At 63.9% G+C, this 12,018-nt stretch overlaps 3 protein-coding genes across 4 annotated transcripts in view; 1 reads left to right on the forward strand and 2 right to left on the reverse strand.

The window, feature by feature from the left end:
* LOC103621141 (dedicator of cytokinesis protein 2) overlaps positions 1–9,922 on the forward strand; it is a 43,010-nt gene extending 33,088 nt beyond the window's left edge. Inside the window, exons 28-52 of the mRNA XM_017742397.1 lie at positions 1,025–1,123; positions 1,240–1,334; positions 1,608–1,686; positions 1,804–1,904; positions 2,054–2,112; positions 2,274–2,422; positions 2,592–2,677; positions 3,160–3,316; positions 3,677–3,717; positions 3,892–3,982; positions 4,066–4,185; positions 4,742–4,831; positions 4,953–5,057; positions 5,556–5,697; positions 5,883–5,964; positions 6,058–6,142; positions 6,367–6,453; positions 6,659–6,835; positions 6,961–7,044; positions 7,132–7,269; positions 7,598–7,683; positions 8,109–8,259; positions 8,511–8,619; positions 8,977–9,110; positions 9,183–9,922. Of these exons, the coding sequence (XP_017597886.1) occupies positions 1,025–1,123; positions 1,240–1,334; positions 1,608–1,686; positions 1,804–1,904; positions 2,054–2,112; positions 2,274–2,422; positions 2,592–2,677; positions 3,160–3,316; positions 3,677–3,717; positions 3,892–3,982; positions 4,066–4,185; positions 4,742–4,831; positions 4,953–5,057; positions 5,556–5,697; positions 5,883–5,964; positions 6,058–6,142; positions 6,367–6,453; positions 6,659–6,835; positions 6,961–7,044; positions 7,132–7,269; positions 7,598–7,683; positions 8,109–8,259; positions 8,511–8,619; positions 8,977–9,110; positions 9,183–9,272 (2,637 nt within the window). The 3' untranslated portion in view covers positions 9,273–9,922. The remainder of the gene's footprint in view (positions 1–1,024; positions 1,124–1,239; positions 1,335–1,607; positions 1,687–1,803; positions 1,905–2,053; positions 2,113–2,273; positions 2,423–2,591; positions 2,678–3,159; positions 3,317–3,676; positions 3,718–3,891; positions 3,983–4,065; positions 4,186–4,741; positions 4,832–4,952; positions 5,058–5,555; positions 5,698–5,882; positions 5,965–6,057; positions 6,143–6,366; positions 6,454–6,658; positions 6,836–6,960; positions 7,045–7,131; positions 7,270–7,597; positions 7,684–8,108; positions 8,260–8,510; positions 8,620–8,976; positions 9,111–9,182) is intronic.
* Positions 9,923–10,110: 188 nt separating this feature from the next.
* LOC103621142 (BCL2/adenovirus E1B 19 kDa protein-interacting protein 3) lies at positions 10,111–11,655 on the reverse strand. Of its 2 annotated transcripts, none has more exons than XM_017742398.1 (5): positions 11,339–11,655; positions 11,110–11,239; positions 10,941–11,035; positions 10,705–10,826; positions 10,111–10,491 (listed from the first exon to the last, which is right to left on the reverse strand). In XM_017742398.1, exons 1-4 carry the CDS (start codon positions 11,518–11,520, stop codon positions 10,718–10,720), a joined length of 516 nt encoding a protein of 171 aa, XP_017597887.1. In that variant the 5' UTR covers positions 11,521–11,655; the 3' UTR covers positions 10,111–10,491; positions 10,705–10,717. The 2 variants fall into 2 exon arrangements, with proteins under 2 accessions (XP_017597887.1, XP_008638112.1); XM_008639890.2 differs by having other exon boundaries at positions 10,705–10,854; positions 11,339–11,650.
* Positions 11,562–12,018, reverse strand: part of AUP1 (ancient ubiquitous protein 1) — a 10,041-nt gene continuing 9,584 nt past the window's right edge. The window contains exon 13 of the mRNA XM_017742389.1: positions 11,562–11,594. Within this exon, the coding sequence (XP_017597878.1) occupies positions 11,562–11,594 (33 nt within the window). The remainder of the gene's footprint in view (positions 11,595–12,018) is intronic.

Genomic DNA, 12,018 nt, shown 5'->3' on the forward strand with positions numbered 1-12,018 from the left:
TTTGCTGCCCACAAGAGAAATCCCTTCAAAGCCGCTCGTAGCCAGGGCTGGCCGTGGCCGCACGTTTCTTCCCCACAGCAGTCCCCGGTGGGCTACGCCCCATCCCGAGCAGCTCCCGGGGCTGCCCAGGGGCTGATGGTGCGAAGCTGGAGCCCTTGGTCACCGGCATCAGTCACATCCTTCCCCGAACAGTCCGCTTTGGTCTCCATGTAGCTGGCAAGGTCTGGCCTGGGGCTGCAGTGGGGCTCCGTCTTTGCCGGAATCCAGGAGGAAGCTCCGGCAGTGCCAGATCTGCGAGGGCTGGAAGGTGCCTGTGGCACCCGGGATGGGCAGTGGTGCCCAGCGCCCGGTGCTGCCCTCACAGGACTCACGGCACGGCAGCATCCCCGGAAGGGCTGGCACCTGAAGCCACCCACAAAGCTCCATCAGTGACACCAGGGCACGGCAGGGCCATCACTGCTCCTGAGCCTGCCAGACAATGCTCTTACCACAGAAATAGCTGCCTTTTCCCGCAGTTTCCAGCCTCGGATGTGCCTCTGGGACAGCTTTCTGGGCAGCATCCCGCTCGTGCACACTCCACTCGTCTTGCTACAAAGCTGGGAGCCTCCTGGAGTGGAGCTAAGGGCTCTGTTTGGGACCCTTCACCAGAGACGCTCCAGGAAGAACCTGCTTGCTATTTTCAAAATGCCCTTACATCCGCAGATGGCCTTAAATTACCCCAAAAATGACAGAGGTGCTTAAGCATCACTCTGAAGTTGTACCTACATTCTCCCAGCATCATGGTGGGTGCAGGAGCCATCTCATCCCTGGAGTGGGGTACACAGTCTGGGAACTGGGCATGAAGGGGCCAGGAGAAGAGGTCTGGGGAGCTGGGGAAGAAGGGACCAGGGCGGGCAGGGGGCAAACAGACCCCAAGGCAGTTGGGGCTCCAGGGTATGAGCTGACTGGAGGAACAAGAACAGTGTCCTGTTCCATGGTGCCGGCTGCAGGACCCAGCAGGGCCTGACCAGTTCCTCTCTCCCAGAGCCACTACGTGGCCTGCATGGCTGCCATCCTGAGCCAGATGGACAAGGACCACTACAGCACCTATATCCAGGCGTTCCCCTCCCGGCCTGAGCTGATGGTGAGTGCTGCCCCACGGCAACACCGTGCCCTCCGGCACCAGCACCTCCCTCACTGCTTCCCCTCAGAGGGCACTGCAGCCCAGCACGGCTCCTGACATCTCTCCCTCCCTTGCAGGACTTCCTCATGGAGACTTTTATCCTTTTCAAGGACCTGATTGGGAAGACGGTGTATCCCGGTGACTGGATGGTGATGAACATGGTGCAGAACCGGTGAGGGCGTGGGGAGGGACCTGCAGGAGGACACTGGGGCTGGGTGTGAGCACCTGGGATGCCTCAGGGCAGGTGGACACTTGGAGCGTGGCTCTGGACGTGCAGGACTGGTGCGCTGGACAGTGTTTGGCTGCACTGAGGTGGGCACAAAGGACCTCCCACCTCCACCCCTCTGTGGGACGATGGTGGGCATGTGGATGGTGGACACACCAGGCTGGGCAGTGGGCACACTGGTGCTGCCCTCACTCAGCACCGACGGCCTCTCACCCCCAGGGAGTTCCTGCGTGCCATCAACCACTTTGCCACGACTTTGACCGAGATGTTCCTGAGCAACAGCAACTTCGAGCTGCAGGTGGGTGGGCACTGCCTCAGTCCTGGTTTGGGCCAGGGGGATTAGGAGAGGACCCAGCCCAGACCCCAGCCCACTGTGCCACCCAGGCTGGCACTCATCCCTGTGCTTCCACCACAGCTTTGGAACAACTATTTCCACCTGGCCGTGGCTTTCCTCACGCAGGACTCCCTGCAGCTGGAGAACTTCTCCCCCGCCAAGCGCAATAGCATCCTGGGCAAGTGAGTCCCCACTCTGCCCAGCCGGCCACACCTCGGGTCCCTGCCCTGGGCTGCCGCCATGGCACGAGGTCAGGGATTTTGGGATGAGCCAGCTGGGCTGTGCTGCACCCGGAGCTGCAGAGCAATGCTGATGACCTCTGTCCTGGCAGGTATGGGGACATGAGAGCCGCGATTGGAGCGTCCATCCGGGACATGTGGTACAGCCTCGGTGAGCCACGCTGTGGAGTGATGGGGAATTTTTGGGTCTCTTTGGGCTGATGTCCATCAGCACCGTCCCCAGAGTGGCTGTGGGGAGTGGGGTGTTACTGGTGTGGGCATGGGAGCCTGTGTGGGTGCGAATCTGCCCCGCAGCCCTCCCTGTCCTCCCAGGCCAGCGCAAGATCGAGTTCATCCCGGGCATGGTGGGCCCCATCCTGGAGATGACGCTGGTGCCGGAGCCGGAGCTGCGCAGGTCCACCATCCCCATCTTCTTTGACATGATGCTCTGTGAGCACCGGCTCACCGGGAGCTTCAGCCGGGTGAGGGACAAGGCTGCTCCTGGGGGAGCAGGATGGGGTGGGATGTCGTGGGAACCACCCACGCCAGGGGAGTGGCGTGGCCTGGGAACGGGGACCAGACCCCTTTCTGCGGGCAGTCTCTGAGGAGGGGCTGCTCCAAGCTCAGCCCATCCTCGTCCCCTCTCCGCAGTTTGAGGATGAGATCCTGCGCAGGCTGGACAGCGAGGTGGAGGGCGGCCGGGGGGATGAGCAGTACATGCAGCTTTTCAAGAGCATGTGAGTGTGCAGTGACATCCCTGCCACCTTCTCCCCAGGGCGTGACCCTTTGCTGTCACCATTCCCTGCCCTCCCATCCCTCCTCATGCTGTGCCCTGGCCCGGAGTGTGCCATGGGGGAAAGGGACCAGTGAGGAGGATGGCTGGTGCCTGAGCACTGTCGTGTACTCCCTGCACACCTCTGCTGGCCCTGCCAGCCAGCCCCTGCCTGCCCCAGCTGTCACCTCTGCCCCAGTGATGCCCCTGCCCTAGGAATTACCCTTGTCCTGCCCCAGGAATTACGCTATGCCTTAAGTGATACCCCTGCCTCAGGTGATGCCACTGCCCCAGGTGTCATTCCTGGCCCTGGAATTACTCCTGCCCCGGGTGGTGCCCCTGCTCTGCCCAGGTTTTGCTCCTGCCCTCTTGTGCTGAGCAGGGCAGTGGTGGGAGCACTGCAGAGCTGGCTGTGCAGTGAGACCCGTGTCCTCTTGTCCTCCCCAGCCTGCTGAGCTGCTGCCAGAGCCACCCTGAGCTGGCCAAGCCTGGAGAGGACTTTGTGAAGCTGGTGAGCGAACTCCTGGAGCGGCTCTTGGACTACCGGGCTGTCATGAATGACGAGAACAAGACCTACAGCATGAGCTGCACCGTCAACCTCCTGGTGGGCACTTGTGCCCTGCTCCAGCTCCCTGAGGCTGGCAGGGCTCATCCCCATGTCCCCAGCTCCCTGGGGCAACCAGGGCTTGTTCCCATGCTTCCCCAGGTCCCCCGGGCTGGAAGGGCTTGTCCTTGCATCCCCCCAAATCCCAGTGGTGCCCCTGGCACAGCAGAGATAGGGTGCACGTGGTGCCAGAAGCGACGTCCCTTGGGAGTCACCGTGCAGCTCCCCAGGGCCGTGGCAACCCCATCCCTGCATGGGAATGGTCCTGGCAGCACCACGACCCAGAGGGTGGTAGTGTGGGGGGCTGTGGCATGTGCCACCCCTGGGGCCACTCAAACAGCCTTGTCTGCCCTTCCACAGAACTTCTACAAGGAGATCGACCGCCAGGCCATGTACATCAGGTGAGCATAGCCCTGGGGACACCGGCAGCACCTGGGGTGGGGTGTCCCAAGCAATCCCAGCGGGATGGGGGTGGCAGAGCAGCCTGAGGGGCAGGGTGATGGGGCTCTGCCTCCAAACTGTCAGGCCCCACACATGGGACTGTCACTCCCCACGCATGGCTCTGTCACTCCCAGGTACCTGTACAAGCTGAAGGATCTGCACATCAGCTACGAGAACTACACGGAGGGAGCCTACACGCTGCTGCTGCACGCCCGGCTGCTCACGGTGGGCTCGGGGGACTCAGGGGGACTGTGGAGGGTGGGCAGCCCTGTGGGCATGGTGTGACACGTCCCCGTTCCCTTGTGCAGTGGTCAGAGGAGTCGAATGCGGCCCCCGTGCCGGGCCCGCACAGCCCCCACCTGCACACCCAGCGCCAGCTGAAGGAGGCTCTGTACAACCAGATCATTGAATACTTCGACCAGGGCAAGGTGAGTGTGGCCACCTGCCCCTACAGACCCTGCAGCCTCTGAGCCCTCGCAGCTGCAGGGAGCTGGGCTGGCTTAGAGCAAGCCTGGCCCCCTTGCCACCACTGTCCCCTGTTCCAAGCTCCCAGACCTCACCCTCAGCACAGCCCCTCACTCTCCCCACTGCTGCAGTGGGGCTGGAGCTGCCCTGCAGTGAGCCTGGGCTGGATGGTTCACCCCACAGCCACTGTCCTTTGTGTCCCTTTTCCCTATCCCATCCTGTCCCATCGCATCCCAGCCCAGTCCTTGTACTGCCAGGGGCCGGCAGCTCAGACAGCTCAGGACAAAGGCTTGATGGGGTGGGCTGGGGGGCTCCAGGGCTGGAGACGGTGGGAAGCCAAGTCCTGCTGCTGCCCACTGGACCACCAGTCCCCACAGGAGAGCCCTGTCCCCCTCCTCATGGCGTGCAGGGGTGCAGGTGCCCCCACAGGCAGGGTGGTCTCTGCTGGAAATCCCTGGTGCCCCCTTCCCCAGCTCACCCTGCACCGGGGGGCCCTGTCTTGGCCCCTCTCTTCTCCAGATGTGGGAGGAGGCCATCCACATCTGCAAGGAGCTGGCAGAGCAGTACGAGAGCCACGTGTTCGACTATGAAATGCTGAGTGACATCCTGGTGGGTGCCTGGCTGGGGTTGGGGTGGCTGCTGGCAGGGCAGGATGGCAGGGATGATCTGGGGGGAATGGGGGGGTCTTCAGGGCCCCATCCTGCCCTCATCCTACCCCTCTCCCCTGCAGCAACGAGAAGCCAAGTTCTATGAGAAGATCCTGAAGGTGCTGCGGCCCAGCCCGGACTACTTTGCCGTGGGGTACTATGGGCAGGGCTTCCCCACCTTCCTCCGGGTAAGCAGAACCAGGAGCAGCTCCACACCTGCCACCTCTGCACCCAAGGAAACCCACTCCTCACTGGTGTCCACCTGGGTGTGGAGCTGTGGACCACAACTCTGAGTGTCATCATCGAGCCCATTCCTTACTCAGCATCTGTCCCCTCCACGTCTGTCCTGGAGATGTGTGTCCTGGGGAAAAGGTCAGATGGTTTGCACAAGTCCAGTCACTCTCCCCGCATCCCTCCATGCTGCCACGTCCTTATAGAAGCCACTGAATTTGTCAGGCAGGATTTGTCCTTAGTGACATTGCTTGGCTGGCACCAGTCCTGATTCTCCATGTGCCTGCTTCCTTTTTCCTCTAGTTCCTGCGTTTGGGGGGATATTTTTTTCTAGGGGGGGGCATCTCCTGCTTGGCAGGGGGTTCAGCCTCATCAGCACCAGCACCCCAGTTCTCTGGGCCTCGCCGGCCCTGCTCTGTGGCAGTGGGATGAGCTGTCACCTTCCTCCCCTGCAGAACAAAGTCTTCATCTACCGGGGCAAGGAGTATGAGCGGCGTGAGGACTTTGAGATGCAGCTGCTGAGCCCCTTCCCCAATGCTGAGAAGCTGAAGAGCACATCTCCCCCTGGCCAGGACATCACTGACTCCCCAGGGCAGTGTATCCTCTGTGTACAGGGATGGGGCTGGGAGGGTGGCTCGGTCCCTGTCCATTGCTCTCCATGCGGGAATTCCTGCAGTGCCTCTCTGTACCCCTGGGGTTCACCCCTCCGGGCCCTGGAGCCCCTCTCCCCAGCAGCCCCGTCCTCCCCCAGTGCGTGCCCCATGGCTCCTTCACTCACACAGACATCCAGTGCTTCACCGTGCAGCCGGCAGAGGAAGCCAAGATCCGGCTCAAAGGCCAGAGCATCCCTGAGCAGATCACCAAGTGAGTGTCCAGCTCAGGGAGTCCCTGCTCTGCTCCGTGTGGGTGGGACACAGTGGAGGTCCTCTCCCATCTCTGCCCCTTCCCTCCCCACAGCTTCTACAAAGCCAACCACATCCAGAGGTTCAGCTACTCACGGCCCTTCAAGAGGGGCCCGAGCGATCCGGACAACGAATTTGCAGTGAGTGCTGGGAGGTGCTGCCAGGACCCCCCGCAGGGAGGGACAGGAGAGCTGGGGGGGCCCTGCAAGGAGCTAAGGGTCCAGAGGAGAGACAGGGGGCCCTGGGATAGGGAAGGTGGTAGTCCTGTGCCCACGGAGGTGGGAGCTCCCCACGCCACGGGACAGCCAGGGGTGACCCAGGGTGATGGGAAGAGGGTGGGGGGTGACTGCTGCTCTTCCCACAGAACATGTGGATTGAGCGGACAACCTTCAGGACAGCCTATCCCCTGCCCGGCATCCTGCGCTGGTTCGTTGTGACCTCCACTGAGACGGTGAGGAGGAGGCTGGGGGGCAGCAGGGCTCTCCCAGGGTCCTGGTGGGCACAGCCCCAGCCCTGCCAGGTCTGAGGGGCTTCATGGGGTGACATGTGCAGCCCCAGAGGTCCCTCCAGTGGGGTGGGGAGAGCCCACCCTGCCAGCCCTAACGAGGAGGGGCAGGTGGCTGTGCCAGCAAGCACTGACCCCTCTCTGCGCACAGATCGTCATCTCCCCCCTGCAAAACGCCATTGAGACCATGATGAAAACCAATGAGAAAATCATGAGCGAGATCAACCGGCACCAGAACGACCCCAGCCTGCCCATTAACCCTCTCTCCATGCTGCTCAATGGCATTGTGGACCCTGCTGTCATGGGTGGCTTCGTCAAGTATGAGAAGGTGAGGACACCCAGGGGCTGTGTTGGGGCCGGCTGGGCACAGCCAGGACTGGCACTGGCACCACTCTGCCATCCCCAGCCTTTGTGGAGCTGGGCCAGCAGTGGAGCTGAGGGGGGTTGTTGCAGGCTTTTTTCCAGGAGTCCTACATCCAGGAGCACCCTGAGGATGGAGTGAACATCGAGAAGCTGAAGGACCTGATCGCCTGGCAGGTAACAGGCGCAGCATCCGTCTGGCAGGAACAGCTTCCCTGGTGTCCCCCGTCCCAGGGAGCCCCACAAGTCCCTGTTCTCCCGCAGATCCCGCTGCTGGCAGAGGGCATCCGGATCCATGGGCAGAAGGTGACAGAGGACCTCCGGCCGTTCCACGAGCGCATGGAGCAATGCTTCGAGCAGCTGCGGGCCAAGGTGGAGAGTCAGTATGGGATGCGGGAGATGGTGAGTGCCACGGCAGTGGGCATGGGGCAGGCACGGCTGGGGGGCACAGGCAGTGCCTGGCACCATGGGGGTGACACTGGACAAGCCAACGCAGGTGTGGGGCAGCAGGGAGCAGCTGGCTGAGGCCACAGCCGGGGCAGGAACAGGGTGAGGGGCACTGGGCATGGGGGACCTCGGGGTCCCTGCCTGCCCCAGGAGGGGGCACAGCACTGCTGGGGGTGGCTGGCGCTGACGCAGAAGCGGTCAGAGAGGGCACTGCTGACCCTGGTGGAGCCCAGGGATGGGCTGGGGAGGCTCTGCTCTCTCATCCCTCCTGGCTGTGTCTCAGATGTTCTTTGAGGACCGGCGGAGCGGACGACCCCGGTCCATAGCCTGGGTACCTGACTGGGACCGGCTGAGCCACACTGGAGCCAGGCAAGTGCTGTGGTGGAGAGTGCTGGTTGTCCCCTCTCACCACCCTCAGCCCTCCCTGCTGAGCCCTCCTCACTCTCCTCTGCCCCAGGTGCTTCTCTCCCACCTCCCCAGTCCTCTGCCCTTCCACCTTCCCTTTGTGCCAAGTGCATCTCAGGGGTCCATCCCGCCAGGCCACCACGGTGGCCCTGTCCCTATGAGGGGCATGGAGGGGAGACACCCCATGTGCAGCTCCCAGGCTCACCTGGACACTGCTGTCACCTGAGCCATCCATTCTTGTCCCCCAAACCTCCCCTGTGGAGCTCTGCCATGGACAGTGCTGGTGCCTGGCTGAGTGCAGCTGCTCCTAATGATGCTCCAGCTGGTCCATGGCATAGCCCTGCTCCTCCCTCCCCTGCTGTCCCTCACCTGTCCCAGTCACCCCACAGCACAGAGGCACCCCCGACCCCAAAGCCTGCCCCCCGCTCCTCTGAGAGCGAGGACCACAGGAACGAGCGCAGGGAGAACCGCTCAAGCTCCATCTTCGGGCCCCGGCGGCAGGACCCACGCCAGTCCATCTCGGAGCTGCCAGAGCCCAAGGTGATGCTCAGCACAGCCCTAGTGCCTCCCTGGTGTCCTGCTTGCACTCCCCTGGGTGTCCTGCTGCACCCAGAGCCCCTGGTCCTGCCCACAGCACCAGCCCCCCGCCCAGATGGGACCCCTCGGGGGGCTGGTGGCAGCCCCTGCTGCAGGGAGGGCAGGAGCAGGGGCTGGAAGGGCACAAGGCTGGAGACCCAGGGCTGCAGGGCTGCCTGGCACCTGAGGTGCTGAGCCTCTCCTCTGTGTCCCAGGACGAGAAGTGGAGACTCTCCTGCAACATCAGTGAGAGCAGCCTGAGCTCTGATGGGAAACAGCCCCCACCGAGCCGAGCTGCTGCTGGTGCTCAGCCCCGCACTGCAGGTACAACCTGCCAGGCCACCTTCCTGGGAGTCCCTACAGCCCCATGAGCAGGGCTGTGCCCTCCCACAGCAGCCCTAGCATATGCCTCTGTGCCCCTCATGGTGGCACAGAGTGGGAGCCCCCCGGCTGAACACTCCCTGTGGGGCTGTAGCCATTGATCCTGGACCTTGTGCCACCGGGTCTTGGTGCCAAGAGCTGTTCCTGGTGGGAACCAGCTCCCTGCTCCTGGCTGGGCTCACATTCCATGGCACCTCTGTCCCCTCTGCCCAGCACTGCCACATTCCCGTAGGCCGGAATGCTGGCCCCAACAGCCTTGGGGACGGCTGAGCCTCCATCCCACCCCTCCTGCCTGCACAGGGTCGTCCCTGTCTCCCACTGGCTTTGGTGGCCGTGTGAAAAGCGCCAGCAAGCTCCCACCACTGCCCCGCAAGTTCAGCCCCGCAGTGTACGAGACGTTCCTGGAGCAGAGCGATGCTGCAGCAGGAGGGAAGGTACAGGAGGGGAGGCACTGGCTGGCCCTGGCCCCCAGTCCCACCACCCCTCACGTCCCTCTCTGCTCGCAGGCATCCACATCTCCAACAGTGGATGGGAACAAAAGACCCAAGTCACCGCCGCTGCCACCACCCAAGTCCAAGCGACTGTCACAGCTCTGACCCGATGCCACCTGCAGCTGCAGTGTCCACAGGGGCCACCCCTGCCCAGAGTGCCCAGCCAGCTGCTGGACCCACGGCCCTGCTTAATTCTCACCTGCTGGAGCACCTCTTGCAGCACTGCCACCTGGAGCATCCTGCATGGCCACAGGATTCCCACTGTGCACTGGGCACTGCCACCTTGTGTCCTGCCAACTCTGGCTATTGCCACCCTCCCGATGTCCCCTGGAGCTGGGACCCACCTGGCCCTGCATCCTTCCTATGCCACTGGAGCTGTGCTGAGCTCCCACACATGCAGCCCCTCCCAGCCACGAGGACCGAGCTGCCCATGGACTGCACCATGACAGGGAGAGAACCAGCGATCTCCCTGGTGGCATTTCTGGGCGATTCCTGCTCCCCACTCACGGGACAGCTCCTGCTCCTTGGCTGCCCACCCCATCCTTCAGCACCAAGACACATTCCTGGTCCAGACTGCACGGGTGTGCACATGGGCCCTGGCAGCCTCACGCTCTGCAGTGCCACCTCTGCTGCCCACACCTGCCACCTGCACCAGGCAGGTGTCACTGCCCTGACTGGCCATGCCACGCTCAGCTCCTGCCTCTGCACTGCAGCTACAGCTAATAAAGGGCAAATGCCTCAGCCAGGCACCTGCATGGGGGCTGAGCACCCGTGTGAGCCCCAGCACCCACCCCTGCTTGCCCACAGCCCAGCCAGGGGCCCCTCCCCAGCTGGCACCACCCCAAAGCACAGGCACTCACCCTCCTGCTGCAGGGAAGGACCCCAGGGAGCCCAGTGGTCACTCCCTAAGCCAGGCTGTGCTGGCCAGACACAGAGAGGGGACTCGCTGCTCAGCCCCTGAGCTGGCACAGGGCTCTTTATTCAGGTGGGCTCAGTCGTATTTACAGTCTGTGTTACAGGGGGACCTGGACCCGTAACCAGGGATGGGGAGGGCAGGGGCTGCCTGTGGCTGGGGGGTGCCAGCAGCAGGTGCCATCAGCAGGTTCTGGTCTACGGGGGAGAGTGGGATCGGCTCCTGAGGCGAGGGCTGAGGGAGAGACACGGGGAGAAGGCGCCTCGTGCCACGAACACGGGGCCTGGGAGTGGTCAGGCTGCGCTGGTGCCGGGCTCTCCCCGCATTCCCAACGGAGCAGCGGGTGCTGCCTTCCCGGCTCCTCACAGAGGGTTGGCTGAGGAGGCTGCCAGGCGCTTCCCGATGTAGATCCTGGATTGGAGAGAGTGACTGTGAGGCACTGGCAAAGGGTGCTGGGCCCCAGCAAGCCAAGAGCAAGGGGAGATGGCAGCAGACCACTGCAGCTGCTGGGAGCAGTGGTGGATGAGCAGTCCAAATGCAGGAGTGTTCCCTCCTCCCCCAGTCCCAGGGCAAGACCCTCCAGACACTCCCCCCAGGCCCATGGTGAGACCCACAGACACTCACCCCAGCCCCAGGGTCAGCAGGTGGCTGAGCAGGAGTGAGGGGATGAAGAGCAGCAGCAGCTCTGAACTGAAAAGTCTCTTCTTCCTCCCCACTGCACCTCCCTGCAGGCTCCACAGCACTGGCTGGGGGGAGCACACAAAGGCAAATTCCCTGGGAAAAGTGCATGATTAACAGGGGCACAGGGACAGCAGCATGGGGGTCAGCAGGATTTGCTGGCAGGGGACAACAAGACTTACTTTGGAGACAGGTACCGAGGGCAGCGGGTACAGGCCCAGCCCAGGGACGCTGTCAGGCGTCGCTGCCTCCACTTGGCTTCCTCTGGCACATCCCACTGGAAGGAGACACAGGGCAGGTCAGAGCAGAGCCCGGGGGCACAGCAGGGTGTGGTGGGGGCAGCTCCCTCACCTGCCGGGGGTGGGGGCAGCCCGCTGGGGGCTGGCTGTGGGCAGGCAGCACCTCACTCTCCCCCGGCTGCTCGCTCCCATGGCTGGTTCCATCGTCATCCCAGGCTGGGGAGCCCAGCACGAGCAAGGCCCTGCAAACAGAAACCCTCAGTCACTGAGCCCAGCCTGTGCCTCCAGTGCCAGCCCCGGCTCAGGCGGGCTCCGGAGCTCGGCTCCCCCTCGGAACTCACCCGTCACCGCTCTCTGTCTCCAGCTGGGCCTCCAGCAGCATCCGCTCCACGTCGGCGTGGCAGGAGAACGGCGAGGGTGCCGGCTCGGGCTCAGGGAAGCCTGGGCCACACCGCAGCTCCACCCAGGAGCCTGGAGGGGCTGTCAGCCCCCGCGCTGTCCCGGGCCCACCCCTGCACTCCATCCCATCCCGGCCCGGAGCCCTCCCCGGCACACCCCGCACCCCTACCCATACACCGCGGGAGCACCTAGTGCAGTCTCCAACCCGGAACGTCCCACGCACCCCAGGGCTGTTCTCCTGGGACCCACATCTGCCCCATCCCCGCGGTGCTCATCAGCCCCCCCCGAGACCCCCACTGACCCAACCCCCGGTGCACACCAGCCTGCCCGGGACCCCCGCGCTCCCCGGCACACGTCAGCCCCGCAGAAACCCCGCCTGGGCTCCCCACTGACCTGCTCCCCCATCCACAGTGCACATCAACCACCCGGGACTCCCGGTGACCCAGACCCTCCATGTGCACGTCAGCCCCCTGACCCCCGGGCTCCCCCACTGTCCCGAACCCCGCGGTGTCCCTTCCCGTCCGGGTCTCCCATTGTCCCGAACCCCTCGGTGCCCCGAAGCCCCCGGTTCCCCGTCCCGCCCGGCTCCCCCAGTGCCCCGATCCCGCCCCGGTGTCCCAGT

This window comes from Corvus brachyrhynchos, unplaced genomic scaffold, assembly GCF_000691975.1.
Source record: "Corvus brachyrhynchos isolate BGI_N302 unplaced genomic scaffold, ASM69197v1 scaffold166, whole genome shotgun sequence".
NCBI classification, from domain to species: domain Eukaryota; kingdom Metazoa; phylum Chordata; class Aves; order Passeriformes; family Corvidae; genus Corvus; species Corvus brachyrhynchos.

Coding starts and splice junctions, on each gene's coding strand:
- LOC103621142 (XM_008639890.2), bottom strand. CDS start 11,520: ATGGAGTGCAGGGGTGGGCCCGGGACAGCGCGGGGGCTGACAGCCCCT. Junction 11,240..11,338: donor GAGACAGAGAGCGGTGACGG/GTGAGTTCCGAG, acceptor TTCTGTTTGCAG/GGCCTTGCTCGTGCTGGGCT. Junction 10,855..10,940: donor CCTCGGTACCTGTCTCCAAA/GTAAGTCTTGTT, acceptor CACTTTTCCCAG/GGAATTTGCCTTTGTGTGCT.